Source organism: Anomaloglossus baeobatrachus, chromosome 5 (genome assembly GCF_048569485.1).
Source record: "Anomaloglossus baeobatrachus isolate aAnoBae1 chromosome 5, aAnoBae1.hap1, whole genome shotgun sequence".
In the NCBI taxonomy this organism is placed as follows: domain Eukaryota; kingdom Metazoa; phylum Chordata; class Amphibia; order Anura; family Aromobatidae; genus Anomaloglossus; species Anomaloglossus baeobatrachus.
In genome coordinates this window covers 240,486,449-240,502,672 of record NC_134357.1, presented here as the reverse complement: position 1 = coordinate 240,502,672, position 16,224 = coordinate 240,486,449, and the positions used below count along the sequence as shown (strand labels likewise).

Genomic DNA, 16,224 nt, shown 5'->3' with positions numbered 1-16,224 from the left:
TGGAAATGGTTTTCCAACAGTCTTGAAGGAGTTCCCAGAGATGCTTAGCACTTGTTGACCCTTTTGCCTTCACTCTACGGTCCAACTCACCCCAAACCATCTCGATTGGGTTCAGGTCTGGTGACTGTGGAGGCCAGGTCATCTGGCATAGCACCCAATTAGTGTCACCAGCAAAGCACCCCCACACCATCACACAGTCTCCTCCATGCTTCACAATGTGAATCAGGCATGTAGAGTCCATCCGTTTACCTTTTGTATGTCGCACAAAGACACGGTTGTTGGATTCAAAGATCTCAAATTTGCACTCATCAGACCAAAGCACAGATTTCCACTGGTCTAATGTCCATTCCTTGTGTTCTTTAGCCCAAACAAGTCTCTTCTGCTTGTTGCCTGTCCTTAGCAGTGGTTTCATAGCAGCTATTTTACTATGAAGGCCTGCTGCACAAAGTCTCTTCTTAACAGTTGTTCTAGAGATGTGTCTGCTGCTAGAACTCTGTGTGGCATTGACCTGGTCTCTAATCTGAGCTGCTGTTAACCTGCAATTTCCGAGGCTGGTGACTCAGATAAACTTATCCTCGCAGCAGAGGTGACTCTTGGTCTTCCTTTCCTGGGGCGGTCCTCATGTGAGCCAGTTTCTTTGTAGCATTTGATGGTTTTTGCCACTGCACTTGGGGACACTTTCAAAGTTTTCCCAATTTTTCGGACTGACTGACCTTCATTCTTAAAGTAATGATGGCCACTCGTTTTTCTTTACTTAGCTGATTTTTTTCTTGCCATAATATAAATTCTAACAGTCTATTCAGTAGGACTATCAGCTGTGTATCCACCAGACGTCTGCACAACACAACTGATGGTCCCAACCCCATTTATAAGGCAAGAAATCCCACTTATTAAACCTGACAGGGCACACCTGGGAAGGGAAATCCATTTCCGGTGACTACCTCTTGAAGCTCATCAAGAGAATGCCAAGAGTGTGCAAAGCAGTAATCAAAGCAAAAGGTGGCTACTTTGAAGAACCTAGAATATAAGACATATTTGCAGTTGCTTCACACTCTTTTGTTAAGTATTTCAATCCACATGTGTTAATTCATAGCTTTGATGCCTTCAATGTGAATCTACAATTTTCAGAGTCATGAAAATAAAGAAAACTCTGAATGAGGTGTATCCTAACTTTTGGTCTGTACTGTATGTATGTATGTATGTATATAATATATATATATATGTGTGTGTATAATATATATATATATATTATACATACATACATACATACATACATACATACATACATACACACACACACACACACACACACACACACACACACACACACACACACACACACACACTTATTCCCACAGCCCCCTGCACAGTATATCCATATATCCCCCACAGTAGCCATTACAGTTTGATGCCCTCATTGCTCCCCCACACAAAGGAGATGTCTGGCAAAGTCATCATGCCACCTGCGCCAGGACTCTGATGTCCTGTGTGTGCTTTTGATGTTTTGTAGGCTACTGGTCTATCATGATCTGAGGACCACAGAATGGGGCGTGGTAGGGCAGGGACACCAAGGCTCTATCCTCTACTGCAGAGCTTAAAGGGGTGTTTGGAGTTAATATTATACTGCACCTAATATGGGTAAGCAGAAGTAGATAAGTATACTATAAGTACTCACCTTTTTACATTATATATTATATACCCCTATAAACAAAAAATAGCCAATACAATAATAGTCAATAAAATTGAGTTTTATTAGTGAATGATTAAAAACAAGATGCACAACAAGATGGCACGGCAAGGGACATATAGTAGTATCAAAATTACAGGAATATTATTGAAGGCTCCAAATGATATCAGAAAAATTGTAAGCAAGATAATAATCATAAATAGCAATAAATACAAAAAATACGTCCATTTTAATAGATTCTCCCAGATAAAAATTTACAGGTACAAAAAGATAACACACATATTCAGCACAGAACTGCACACTAAATTGTAAAATATGTAATAGAAAATGTAATATAGTAATAATCCCACAAAACTGATTAAGGTGCAAGGCTAAAGTGCAAAGGGTTAAAGTGCATTATAAAGGTGTGACCAAATAGCACTAGTATCTCAATGTAGATATATAACAAACTCACTGGGTATTAATATAGGGAGCTACGAGCACAGGCAACCAAATAGGAGCAATGGTTACAGATGTGAAGGAGAGGGTTTACCTGAAGTCATGTCCCACTGCCGTGCCGACGCCACGTGGCCTTCGTCAGGGAGGTGTGGGATATATTATAATATGGGATAATGCACAATATGTTATCAAACACGTCTTGTGGAGTATGATGGCAACTAAGATAATTGCTCCATGTTATGAATTAGTAAGTATTTATTCCTATATAAGTGGGCTTGTAAGGGTATGTGCACATTTTGCTGTTTTCATGGCAGTTTGAAGCCGCTCTGGGTCTGGGGGGAGCTGGGGATGAACGGTGATGGGTCGTGGCTATGTCCGCCCGTCAAATTAAGAAAAATGTGTTTGAATTCAGTAATGTTTCTGGTGAAGTCCACGTTACTCATATGATTCATATTACCCGTATTAATTAGTGATGAGCGAGCATGCTTGTAACTACTCGGTACTCGCACGAGTATCGCTGTACTCGGGCTGCTCGGCGGGGACCGAGTAATCTCGCGATACTCGTGCTGTACTCGTGGTCTTCATTTCTGCATGTTGGCGCTCTTTTGAGAGCCAGCCCTCATGCAGGGATTGGCTGGCAGACCACTGCAATGCCACAGCCCTGTTAGTTGTGGAATTGCAGTGATTGGCCGGCCTGCACAGCGTGACCGAGCCTTTATACCGGCCGGCGCGCTGTGCTCTGCTCACAGCTACCCAGACAGTCAGTGTAGGGAGAGTGTCGCTGATTCAGGGAAAGCTTTGCGGCCCTTTATAGCTTTTTCAGTTGCAGGGCTGCAAACAGTGTGACCAAAAGTCCTTCTCAGGACTATTCTAGTTGTATACAGGCAGGCAGGGTATAGCCAGGTCGGAGTACAGTAGCAGAGTCCTTCTCAGGACTATTGTTGCTATATACAGGCAGGGTATAGCCAGGTCTGAATACAGGCTAGTGACCAGAAGAGTCCTTGTCAGGACTATTGTACCAGTATGCAGGCAGGCAGGCAGGGTATATATAGCCATTCCTAGTGGTGACCGTATACCAGCCTTCATCATATCTGGGGCTGGTGTACACAGTGTAAAACAGTCCAGATAGTGTCTGACTTGTCTGTAATTGTCGCTCCCCAAAAAAACCTGTTAGGTTCTTATTGCGTCCGTGCTTGGTTTTTAAAACCGCACGTGTGTGCCTGTCGGTGGCAGCGTACAGGTGCACTTGTGTGCAATTTCCACAAACTTTGATATAACGCACAAGTAGTGAATATACACGTCAGCAGTGCACAGCATTGCAAAATGCGCAAGGGCATTGGCAAGGAACAAGGAAGTGGACGTGATGGTGGTGCAGGCCGAGGTCGTGGGCAAGCTCTAATTTCGCCACAACAAAGGGCCACATCTAGTCGCTCGCACGTCCTGTCCCAAATTCTTGGGGACCGCAGCAGTACACCGCTCTTGAACCAAGACCAGTGTCAACAGGTTGTTAGTTGGATAGCAGATAATGCTTCCAGTCAGATTGGCACCACCACAAACACTCTGTCTTCCACACGGTCAAGTGTCAGTAGCCGTGATACTGCACCGCACATTTCTGAACCTGATCCTCCTTCCTACCACCAGGCTGAGTACACGTCCTCCTCGGACATTAATGATCCCACACTTGGACACTCGGAAGAGCTGTTCACGTTTCCATTCACACATTCTGGCCTCTCGCCAGCTCATATTGAAGTGGGTCATGAGGAGATCGTCTGTACAGATGGCCAAATATTTGAGCAGCCACGTTCTCACGAAGTTGGCAACGTCTCTCAACAAGGGGTGGACGATGATGAGACACAATTGTCAGGAAGTCAGGAGGAGGAGCAGGGTGCGGAAGAGGAAGACGACGTGGTGGATGATCCAGTAACTGACCCAACCTGGCAGGAGGATATGCAGAGCGAGGACAGCAGTGCACAGGGGGAGGGAGGCGTAGCATCACAACAGGCAGTAAGAAGCAGGGTGGTGGCCCCAGGCAGAAGTCAGGCAACCGTTCCCCGGAACAACACGACGACACAAGGTGCCTGTACAAATGTTAGGTCTTCCCGAGTCTGGCAGTTTTTTAAGTTGGATCCAGATGATTCAAAAAAGGCCATTTGCAACACCTGCCGTGCCAGCATCAGCAGGGGTACCAAAACTAGCAGCCTGACCACCACCAGCATGATCAGGCACATGTCAGCCAAGCACCCGACTTTGTGGGAAGTACAACAGAGTCGAGGAGCAGTGCTTGCTGATGTCACTGCTACGTCTTCGCTGGTTGTGCATGCGAGCCAATCCCCTGTCCATGCTGCCTGCGAACAAGCCTCCTCCACTCCTGCACCTGCAGTTGCCTACGCAGAAAGAACACCATCATCAAGCACGTCCTTGTCCCAGCGCAGCGTTCAGTTATCCATTCAGCAAACCTTTGAACGCAGGCGCAAATACACTGCCAACACCCCACATGCCACAGTTCTAAATGCTAACATTTCGCGACTGCTTGCGCTGGAAATGTTGCCTTTTAGGCTGGTGGAGACAGAAGCATTCCGTGACCTGATGGCGGCAGCTGTCCCACGTTACTCGGTCCCCAGCCGCCACTATTTCTCCCGGTGTGCCGTCCCCGCGTTGCATAACCACGTGTCACAAAACATCACACGTGCCCTGAACAACGCTGTTTCACCCAAGGTCCACCTAACCACAGACACATGGACAAGTGCTTGTGGGCAAGGCCGCTACATCTCGTTGACGGCACACTGGGTTAATATTGTGGAAGCTGGGACCCAGTCTGAGCGAGGGACGGAACACGTCCTTCCCACACCAAGGTTTGCAGGCCCTACCTCAGTCAGTGTTTCACCCACACTCTACAGCTCCGGAATGTCATGCTCTTCAGCCTCCTCCTCCTCCTGCGCATCCTCATCCACTGTACCCTCCACACCAGTCACAAGCTGGAAGCACTGCAGCACTGCCTTGGCGAAGCGGCAACAGGCTGTGCTGAAGCTAATCTGCATAGGTGACAAACCCCACAATGCAGAAGAGCTGTGGACAGCTCTGAAACAGCAGGCAGATCACTGGCTCACACCTCTGAACCTAAAGCCAGGAAAGGTCGTGTGTGACAATGGCCGGAACCTGGTGGCGGCTTTGAGGCGAGGCCAGCTGACACATGTTCCATGCGTGGCCCATGTGCTCAACCTCGTGGTTCAGCGGTTTCTAAAGTCATACCCAGAGCTGTCTGATCTGCTGGTAAAAGTTCGCCGCCTGTCTGCACATTTTCGAAAGTCACCTACTGCTTCAGCCGGCCTTGCCGGCTTTCAGCGCAGTTTGCATCTTCCGGCTCACAGACTGGTGTGTGATGTCCCCACGCGTTGGAATTCAACTCTGCACATGTTGGTCAGGATATGTGAGCAGAAGAGGGCAGTTGTTGAGTACCTGCATCACCTAAGCCGTCGGGAAATGGGTCAAACTCCACACATAACACCTGAGGAGTGGAGATGGATGTCAGACCTATGTACCATCCTCCAAAACTTTGAGGACTCCACCAAGATGGTGAGTGGTGATGACGCCATTATTAGCGTCACCATACCGCTACTCTGCCTTCTAAAACGGTCTCTGCTGAAAAACAAACATGATGCATTGCAGGCGGAGCGCGATGAGTTGCAGCAAGAAACAGTAGTGGGTGTGGGTGATGATAACACACAGCCCAGCCTCGTCTCATCACAACGTGCAGTGGAGGACTATGACGAGGAGGAGGATGAAGACATGGAGCAACTCTCCGGCCAAATTGAGGATATGACATGCACACCAGTCATATCCTCGGTTCAGCGTGGCTGGCCAGAGGACAGGGTAGATGAGGAGGAGGAGGACAGCATGTTCAGTCATCTTGTTGGTCAGGCTACTGAAGTCCTGGCTGTTAAGAGTCTGGCGCACATGGCTGACTTTATGGTAAGCTGCCTGTCTCGTGACCCTCGCGTTAAGAACATCTTGGCCGACAATCATTACTGGTTGGTAACACTGTTAGACCCACGCTACAAGGAGAACTTTTTGTCTCTTATTCCCGTGGAGGAGAGGTCAACCAAAATGCAGCAGTTCCGGAAGGCCATAGTCACGGAAGTAGGCAAAGCATTCCCCTCACAAAACGCTAGCGGCATAGGTCAGGAATCAGTGGACAACCGAGGCGTACAGCCGAGAGAGGCACAAGTCCAATCCGCCAGAGGTAGGGGAACAGTCTTTAAGATGTGGGACAGCTTTCTCAGCCCCTCACGTACCACAGCCCCTGAGGTGCGGGGTAGTGCCACAAGAAATCCTAAGTTTGCCCAGATGCTGAAGGAGTACCTTGCAGATCGAACAACTGTACTCCGACATTCCTCTGTGCCTTACAATTATTGGGTATCCAAGCTGGACACGTGGCATGAATTGGCTCTCTACGCCTTGGAAGTCCTGGCCTGCCCTGCTGCTAGCGTTTTGTCAGAGCGTGTTTTTAGTGCCGCAGGTGGAATCATTACAGATAAACGCACCCGCCTGTCAACTGAAAATGCTGACAGGCTGACTCTGATCAAGATGAACAAGGGTTGGATTGGGCCAGACTTCACCACACCACCAGCAAATGAGAGCGGAATTTAAAGTTTGCCATGTACCTCCACTCACCCATGGGTACACACTTCTGGACTTTGGATAATCGCTGGACTGCTCCTCCTTCTCCTCATGCGCCACCATGATGATGACCGTTACAAATTGCAATACTTAGGCCTTTGTTTCAGGTATACCCCCAGTGGTAAATTTTTTCGCCCATTCTTTGCAGAATGGACATTACAACGACAGGAGACCCGCTCCTTTGCAATGGGAGCAATGTTTTGAGGCCCTCATGCACGTCTCTATCCAGGGACAACGTGGAGCCTCCCAATTTTTGGCTGCCCTGCCTAAGGGCTATACTATAATACGTCCAATTCCTGACAATGGACACTTAATGTTTTGAGGCCCTCATGCACGTCTCTACCCAGGGACAACGTGGAGCCTCCCAATTTTTGGCTGCCCTGCCTAAGGGCTATACTATAATACACCCACTTCCTGACAATGGACACTTAATGTTTTGAGGCCCTCATGCACGTCTCTACCCAGGGACAACGTGGAGCCTCCCAATTTTTGGCTGCCCTGCCAAAGGGCTATACTATAATACACCCACTTCCTTCCAATGGGCACTTCAGGTTTACAGGCCCTCATGCACGTCTCTACCCAGGGACATACAGGCCCTCATGCACGTCTCTATGCAGGGGCATTGGTGAACCTCACAATTTTGGACTGCCCTGGCAAAGGAAAATACTACAAAGACTCACTTCCTCAAAATGGGCACATTAGACTCAAGAGGCCTTCATGTACGTCTCTTCTCAGGGACATCGGAGTGCCACACAATGTTTTCACGTAAAATCTTTCATGTATCAATCTCAAAAAGTAACATACACCAGCTCTATCTCACTATTGGGTATGTGCCCTTAACATTTCTGCCATGAAAAATCATTTTGGGGTCATTTTGGAAGGTTTTCTGGTGAGTCCGTAAAAATGGCGTGAAACGCGGACAAAATTGTTCACAGCTGTGACTTTTGAGTGATAAATGCTTCAAGGGGTCTTCCCCATGCTGTTGCCATGTCATTTGAGCACTCTTCTGAGACTTTTGTGACATTTTTAGGGTTTCTACATGCTGCCGGTGGTCATTTCACAAAAATACTCGGGTCTCCCATAGGATAACATTGGGCTCGTTGCTCGGGCCGAGTACACGAGTATCTTGGGAGGCTCGGCCCGAGCTTCGAGCACCCGAGCTTTTTAGTACTCGCTCATCACTAGTATTAATACATTGGCCCCTTAATTATTTTGGACAGAAACTTTTCAAATCCTCAAAAATTGAAAACCCCCTAGAAACTGCCATCTTGTTACATCAAAGCAGTTACTTAAAGGCTTTGAAAGTCGCAACATTTGGCGACTTGGTGTGGTAAAATCCGCTTGTGTATTCAATGACAAACTGCGACTTGCCTAACATCATCACTCTTACTCCTGTCTCTGACTTTATTAAGCTTAATGGTGAGCCGCACTCCACTAGTCAGACATGATTCAGTAAGAGGTGTGCGCCTCCTAACCCCTCCACCATCTGGCACTTTTCGTTTTTTCCTCCCATTCTTCCTTTTGCAATATCATTCCCCAGGTCAGTACAAGATCATAGATACTAAACATAAATAGCTTTTGTTTGTTTTTTATTTCAATTTAAGTGGTAAAAAAAAATTAAGAAATTTGAATTATTAAATAAAAAAAAAAAAAGTCACCATTTTCCAAATTCTGTAGCGTTCTTATTTTTCAGGATCTGGGGCTCAGTGGGGTCTTATTTTTTGCGTCCTGAGCTGACATTTTTAATTTTACCATTTTTGGGTAGATGCGATGTTTTGATCACTTCTTATTACATTTTATTGCAATGTTCTGGCCACCCAAAAAACTTTAATTCTGACATTTTGAATATTTTTTTTTTGTCATGCTCTTTACCACTCAGATTAATTTGTTTTATATTTTGATAGATCTGGCATTTCTGATTGCGGTGATACCAAATTTGTGTATTTTTTTGTTTTATTTTTAATGGGGCAAAAGAGGGGCGATTTGAACTTTTTGTGTTTTTTGGGGTTTTTTTTCATTTTGTAAAACTTTTTTTTATTTTTTTTAATTGTTTTTTACTAGTCTTCTAAGGGGACTTGAAGCTGACAGTCCAATCGCTTCTGCTGTTCAGAGCGATAGTTCAGCACTACTCGGAACATCGGAAATGCTGATCTCTTGTGAACGCTGGCATAGCCGATGTTCACAGGAAGTTTGTCATGACAGTGACAGGGGTCATCAGCTAACCACCGTCTGTCATGATCCATTGGCATTCTGTGATTACGTCACAGGGCTGCCAAAGGCAGTGGGGAATGGCACGCTCCCCACCAGAGTGTGTTAAATCCCACTGTCAGAGATTCATAGCGGGATTTAACTAGTCAAGAGATCTATTGACATGTGGGTTTACCGCAACCTTAAGCAGATCGGTACGTCCCAGATCGTGAAGGGGTTGAAGGGAAGTTTTTGCTATGTATGTATCTATGCAATCAGTGTTTTATCAGCAGGATATTCTCACTAGGGGACAACTTGAAACATGCAGGGTATCCAACTCGTCCCCAGTCCTGATTAGCAGCTGTCTGTTACTATACGATGTACACAGAAAGCTGTGTTGTGGGTAGGGTTATACACAGCTAAAGAACTTGGCTTTGATATATCTGCAACACAGAAAGCTGTATCATACATCGATGGACTCTGGGTCTCTGTCTCTACATCATGCTGCTGTCAAATTACATAGCAAAAAAACTACTGCCAGATATTCCTTTTAATGTTTAATAACAGTCGTTGAGTTTCTGCACAGCTTTTGCTTTAAAGATTCTGGTGTAAACACCTTATTGAATCAAGACCTTGGTGTTACGTCACCACCGGAGTCCGCTCCAGCAACTTCTGCTCCGATCGCCAGGTGACGCCGTGTTCCTGCCGTGGATGGTGCTGGTGATAGGAGAGGAGTCGATGCCAGCGGTGCCGGTGGACACAGGCTCCGATCATCCACTGGGCTGGGTTATCTTGGGATCTGCAGTACCACTGGCTGACTGTGGGTGGCGTGTGTCTTCCAGCTGAAGTTGCCAGCGTTCAGCTACAGCCAATAGGAAGACACCACACCCTTCTTATTCCCTTTCCTGTCTGCTGACCTCTGCCAGAGATAGTTCTGATTTCCTGGCTCCTGGTCCGCCCTATTCTGTTTTTTGATTCCTGTGTGCTGACTTCTGCGTGTTTTCTGACTACCCTCCTTTCTGCTGTTTTTGTACCTCGCTGCCCGATCCGGATTTGACCTCTGCTCCGTTTTCTGATTACGTCCTTGTCTGCCGATTCTGTCCCTGTTCTGCTTATCCTGGCTTGACCCTGCCTGATGACTACTCTCATCGGACTGCAGCCTTCCACAAGTAGTGATCTCCAGTTCCCTGTGTAATTCCAAATCCCTGTATAGGGGTTAAAGGGTTTCAGGGTTCTAGGGGTCCTGCTTGGTGAGTGGCTTCCCTTTAGTCTGTCCATTACATCCCCCCCCCCCCTGAGTCTGTTGATCCAGGCAGGCGTTACATTTGGCCTGCACATAGCCTAACACTGCTTGAGAAAGGCTATATAGAGAAAGCTGAAATGTAGCTGTTATGGGTGAATAATGGATTCATCTTACCAATTAGGCAAAGTTCACATGTCCTGTAGTCATTCCATAGAACGAATCCTGCATAGATCCAGTGGGAAACTGACTACTGCCCGATCCGTGTTTTGTTTTTTTTAACATTAGAGTCTGTGGACAACAGATCCGTTAATGGATTGCTATTTATGTTCCATTTGTAACGGATCCAGTAAGAAAACAATGGATCCGTTACAAATACAATATGTTAGCTACTGTGCATTGTATACTCTGCAACTGATTTGTATCCTTATATTTCTATGGAAAAATGTAATTTCTTATTGCATACACATCTGTTATAGTTATCACATATAGTGGCAAATCTTAGCAAGACACTTGTTACTCACTCACTGCTGTCTATATTATTTGCTGTTTTACACAAGACCGTTACAATAATATAGAAATACGCAGTCATTGAGCTGAAAATCTCCTGAACACTTTCCTCTAATACAAATTAAAGGGGTTGTCCAAACTTGGGACATGCGCACGCTGTCAGTATTTCTGGTGGGTGGCGGGTTGTCAGGTGACCACACAAATGTTATTTCTACACTTGCAGTCACGCGTCGACTAGTCTCACCCACCTTCACTCAATTCACGTCAACTGAGAGAAGCCGAATGCGTCTAGTCAGCATGTTACCACAAGTGTGCAAATCATATACATGTGGTCACGTGACCGCCTGCCCCCACCAGGAGCACTGAGAATCTTGACAGCGGGCGCATGTCTCAAGTCTGGAGAACCCTTTGAAACAAGCCAGAGCATGCTATATCCCGGCCACTTACATATCAGCTTGTATGACTGCTATTAATTCAAGCAGATCAGAATCCTACCTGCAGATTTTGGAGGCGTAGGCCTGAGCTAGGTGCATACCGAGTCTTTGTCAGGAGGATTCCACCTACCGTTTTAGTCCAAAAATAAGACACTGTCTTATACTTTTTTTTTGCCCTCAAAATAGCACTAGGGCTTATTTTTGGAGGAGGTCTTATTTTTGAAGAAACACGGTTGGGGGTAAGTTTACCCCCCAAAAAAGCAGACTTCCCAGGAGACTCATACTTACCAGACCCGGACATCTGCGTGACTCCCAGGTACTCCCTGTGATCTCCAGTGGGTCCTCCAAGCAAGTATGCTGCACGGCGTCCTCCCCTGCTTCTAGCTGACACATTCCCACACAGCAGATCACAGAACACGTGTGTGTGTGTGTGTGTATACGCACACTCATTCATCACATCCAGCGTTACAGCATGCTTCCGGCCGCAGGGAATGATAGGAGGAAGTCACGTGTTGCAGGTCCTGTAAGCTAGCATTGTGGCAGGTCCTTGCGCTCCACTGCACTGCCTCTCAGGATTCTGCCAGCAAGAAGAAATGTGTCGCTGGATGTTGTGAGTTTGTGGGGGATCTGATTGGATGTGTGCGGGGGTGCAATCACTGCAGGTCCTCTACTCGGCGTCTGGTGAGTGTGATTGCGGGGTGTCCGCTGTCTATAATGAAGTGTCCTGCAGGATCTTTACCTTTTTTAGCTGCATGGATTATCTTCATAACTTCATTATTGATCCGGGACTAGGGCTTATTTTCGGGCGAGGACTTATATTTAAGCCTTACTTTGAAAATGCTGAAAATCCCTGCTAGGGCTTATTTTTGGGGGAGGTCTTCTTTTCAGAAAAACACGGTAGAATTAGCCTTAAAAAGTGCATATAAAAAGGCTAAAAAGAATGAACATAAGCAATGCCATGCCAAAACAACTTCATGTGCAAATGTATTTATTTATTTATATATCGCCAACATATTCCGCAGCACTTTACAATTGAAAGGGGATTTGTACAGACAATATCCGACAGTACAAAAAAACACAACTCAACACATACCAAGAGGGGTGAGGGCCCTGCTCCAAGCTTACAATCTATTTAGTCTCTGACATTAGAAGCACCTCAGGTTTCAGAAGCCATGAAGAAGCTAAAAGTGACGAACCATTCTTCTGGAGGCTTCTATTCAAGCCACGCACTAGTTTATGCATGGAGTCAAAACCTCTCCAAAAATAACCAAAAAGTCGTTCCAGGTACAACAGTACAAGCGTTTTCCATTTGCATTGTCTGCTTCAAAAACGAAGCGGGTTTGTGATGTCTAAAAGACATTGCGCACATAAACCCTAAGTCATCATTCACACACCAGTTTTTTTCAAGTACAAGAATATCTTCTTTTACTTTGCATTGCAGCCACAGTAGCCTTCGTCTGCACATTTGTCCCTTTCTTTGATGTTGTATCTAGCTGTTTTCCTTGTCACTTTGTTTAAACACTTTACACTTTTTTTGTTGTTGTTTTTTTTTTTAATAGGGTCGATCTGCAGGAAATGTATGTCTATTAGGCGAAAATTGTGTGAAGAAACCTCTGCAACTGTTTCTGTCCAACCATAGCGTATGTCTGCCAACTTTATGATGGAAAAAGACGAAGATCAACTGACAGAGACTTTATTAAGTCTTACTATGAGAATGATCTACTTGTTAACCGGAGGGGTGAGAAATACTTACACAATGGTAATGTTGTGTTATTTACCTAAGTAATGGCTTCTTCTATGGAGAAGTAACAATTTTGATACTAAATTCCTAGGAATACGTTATTGAGAAGTCACGGAGTACCCTCAGGGATCATTTACTTCACTCTCGAAGAAAGGAGAAAACCAACTATCAGGAAATCTTAGATCTCACCAATAGGATTGTTCATTTGCTGACTGGAGAGGTGAGCACTGCTGGGAACGCTGGGCATTTATGGAGCATCACTAATGGAAGTATGTGGATAATGAGGGTATCTTTTACATTTTAGGTTCCTGTAAGATGTCATGATGTTGCTTTGTATTTCTCCATGGAAGAGTGGGAGTATTTAGAGAGACACGCAGATCTGTACCAAGATGTAATAAGTGAGACCCTCTGCCTTCCCACTACAATGGGTAAGGGATATTTTAAGGGTTAATCAGAATCTGATACCATTTTAGACATTTTACTTAAAATCTATTTCTTTTAAACAGGTCACAAAGAGGTTGAGGACTTCCCAGAAGAACATGTTATCTCTGATTCCTCCTCAGATAGTTCTGATCTTCCGTCACCTGCAGACCTCTCAATATGTGCTTCAAGCCCAAATATATTGTTAAATAACATACATGAAAAAATCATCTTGTGTGACGAAAATGAAGACATATCAGGCACTGCGATTTACAAACCCATAGATCATATTCAACAATATTCATCCTGTACTCTTAACATAGACGTTTTAGAGTGTGAAGAAGACGATGACGAAATTATAGATGCTGACATCTATATACCAATAGACCATACGATACAGGCTCCATCTACGTCCATAGCTAGAAAATTGGTCTCAAGTGAGAGTCAGAATCATAGAGTCATTGATATTATTACCATCCCCGATCACTCTCCAACCCATTTTGATGTCACTGATGATTGTGATTGGTCTGATAATGCAAAAGTAAGGTATCAGGCTGTCTTGGAGAACCATAAGAATTCTGGTAAAGGCTTGCATCAAGCTTCTAGTGTCCAAACCTCACGTGATAAAGATGAGAAAAAGTACAATGGCTCACGGTGTGACAAACCACCTACAAAAATCCTTGACCATTTAGAAGATCATCCAGACTCTCCATCTTTTATCTGCGGTGAATGTGGAAAGTGTCTTTCGTCTCGGTCAGATTTGATTATCCATCAACGGAGTCATATTAATGAAAGCAAGTGTACAAGAGTAAACGGGAGGAAATCTATTAATCGTAAGCCCATTCCAAAACCACATCTTAACGGAGAAGAAGAATTTAAATGTCGGATCTGTGGATTATGTTTCAGCAATACAACAGAGCTTGTCACCCACCATCAAATTCATATTAAGAAACCATATTCCTGTACAATATGTGGCCGAGGATTTTACAGCCATTCAGGACTGGTCACTCATCAGAAGACACATGCATACCAGAGGCTTTATGACTGTGCCACATGTGGCAAAACGTTTATTTCAAATGCTCACCTCATATTACACCAAAAGGTACATGCCGAGGCTGGGGATACTTCAGAAACTGGGCCCGATGCCGGAGATAGTTCAGGAGGAGACTCCAAACTGAACGACTATAAGCATTTCGGAAGCCAAAATAAATTATTCTCTTGCTCTATATGCGGCGAATGTTTCTATAGCAGTGAACATTTTCTACAGCATCAGAAAAGCCACTTCAAGAGCAACCCTCTTATGTGCCCTGATTGCGGCAAGCTTTTTATGAGAAAGTCAGGGCTTTCTAAACATCAGAGGGTTGTCCATCGAGGAGACGTAGCACTGACTTGCTCCGCATGTGGGAAAGGCTTTGCTTGCAAATCGGAGCTCACCAGGCATATGACTGTTCACTCAGGACAGAAACCATACACATGTACTGAGTGTGGAAAATGCTTCTCCTTCAAATCTGCTCTCGTGAGACATCAAAGGATTCACACTGGAGATAGACTGCAATATTGCCCTGAATGCGGAAAGGGATTTTCATGCAACTCCGAGCTTCTTCGGCATCAGTCTGTTCATCAGTAAATATTTTACAATTTCTTACTTTTTTTATTTATTTATTCCCCCCCCCCCCCCCCCAAGGACATGAACTCAAGTTCTGTCCCAAAACTAATCTCCACTGAAAACTTAAAGTGCAACTGTCATTTTAGGAAAACTTGCAGCAGAATTTCTATGTCTGCTTTTAGCTGCCCCCGTCTCCATAGAGTTTTATAAATGGCAACTATCCCCTACCTCAGTTATGAGAATATCTGTAATTGGAAAGGGAATCTTTGTCAGCAGGTTTTTGCTATTTCATCTGAGAGCACAATAATGAAGGGGGAAGAAACCCTAATTCCAGTGATGTCACTTTCTGAGCTGGTTTTTCCTGTTTCAATACAATCAGTTTTCTATCAGCAGGAGATTATCATTACATGATAACTTGCACTGTGCCTCCTGGTCCAACCATGCAACCAGCACTGATTACTAGCTTTCTGTAAATATACATCATACATAGAAAGCTGCCAATCAGTGGTGTAGGCAGGGTTATACTGGGCTCAGCATTCAGATCTCTGCTAAATTGACAGCAGAGAAGACTGATTCTTTCACAACTACTGTGCCCACTAAACTAAGTGACACATCACTAGAATCAGGGTCTCTGTCCCTACGTCATGCTACTATCAGATTACATAGCAATAACCTGCTGACAGATTCCCTTGAAGACTGTGTTTACCCATGAATTGAGTGACACATCAGTTCAAGAGAAAAATAAGGAGATTTATCTGATTATATATAGTACAAAGTTTGTTGTCTTTTACTATTGATTTACTAGAAAAGAAAAAAAACTAAAAATGACAGTTACTCTTTTAACATTTTATGTGCATTTAACCCTAATACTCCCCCTGCTTTCACTATCAAAGGGGTCCATAAGGCTGAAATATGAGTGGTTGGCTTGTATGAAAAGGCTACATAATGTTTTTTTTCTACATTTTTATATGCATAAGAAAAAAGTCACTCAGAAAATGTCCCTACAGAAATTTTTCCTCAAGAAAATTGTCTGTATATTATTAAACAGTGGTGTTTTCTATGCATCATTTTCTGGTTCACTAGCATTTAATGCGGTACCGTTGGCCCTTTATCTGCCTATGGTGGGGTTACTGGTGATTTTCTTGCCATGGTGGTAGGTGCCCACCTTATTATATCCATTTCTAAGACAGGCACAGGATCAGCTAAAGTAAATAAGGGCTCCACAATACAACTATACACTGCGTCAACCCATATCCTGTCCACCGCCATTAACTTGAGAACGGC

At 44.7% G+C, this 16,224-nt stretch overlaps 1 protein-coding gene across 2 annotated transcripts in view; it reads left to right on the top strand.

Annotated features, from left to right (window-relative positions):
* The window catches only part of LOC142311113 (uncharacterized), a 60,753-nt gene that overhangs the window by 39,398 nt on the left and 5,131 nt on the right, over window positions 1–16,224 (top strand). For both annotated transcript variants that reach the window (XM_075349231.1, XM_075349230.1), the window contains exons 3-6: window positions 12,733–12,911; window positions 13,006–13,134; window positions 13,219–13,342; window positions 13,421–14,957. In XM_075349231.1, the coding sequence (XP_075205346.1) occupies window positions 12,816–12,911; window positions 13,006–13,134; window positions 13,219–13,342; window positions 13,421–14,957 (1,886 nt within the window). In that variant the 5' untranslated portion in view covers window positions 12,733–12,815. The remainder of the gene's footprint in view (window positions 1–12,732; window positions 12,912–13,005; window positions 13,135–13,218; window positions 13,343–13,420; window positions 14,958–16,224) is intronic.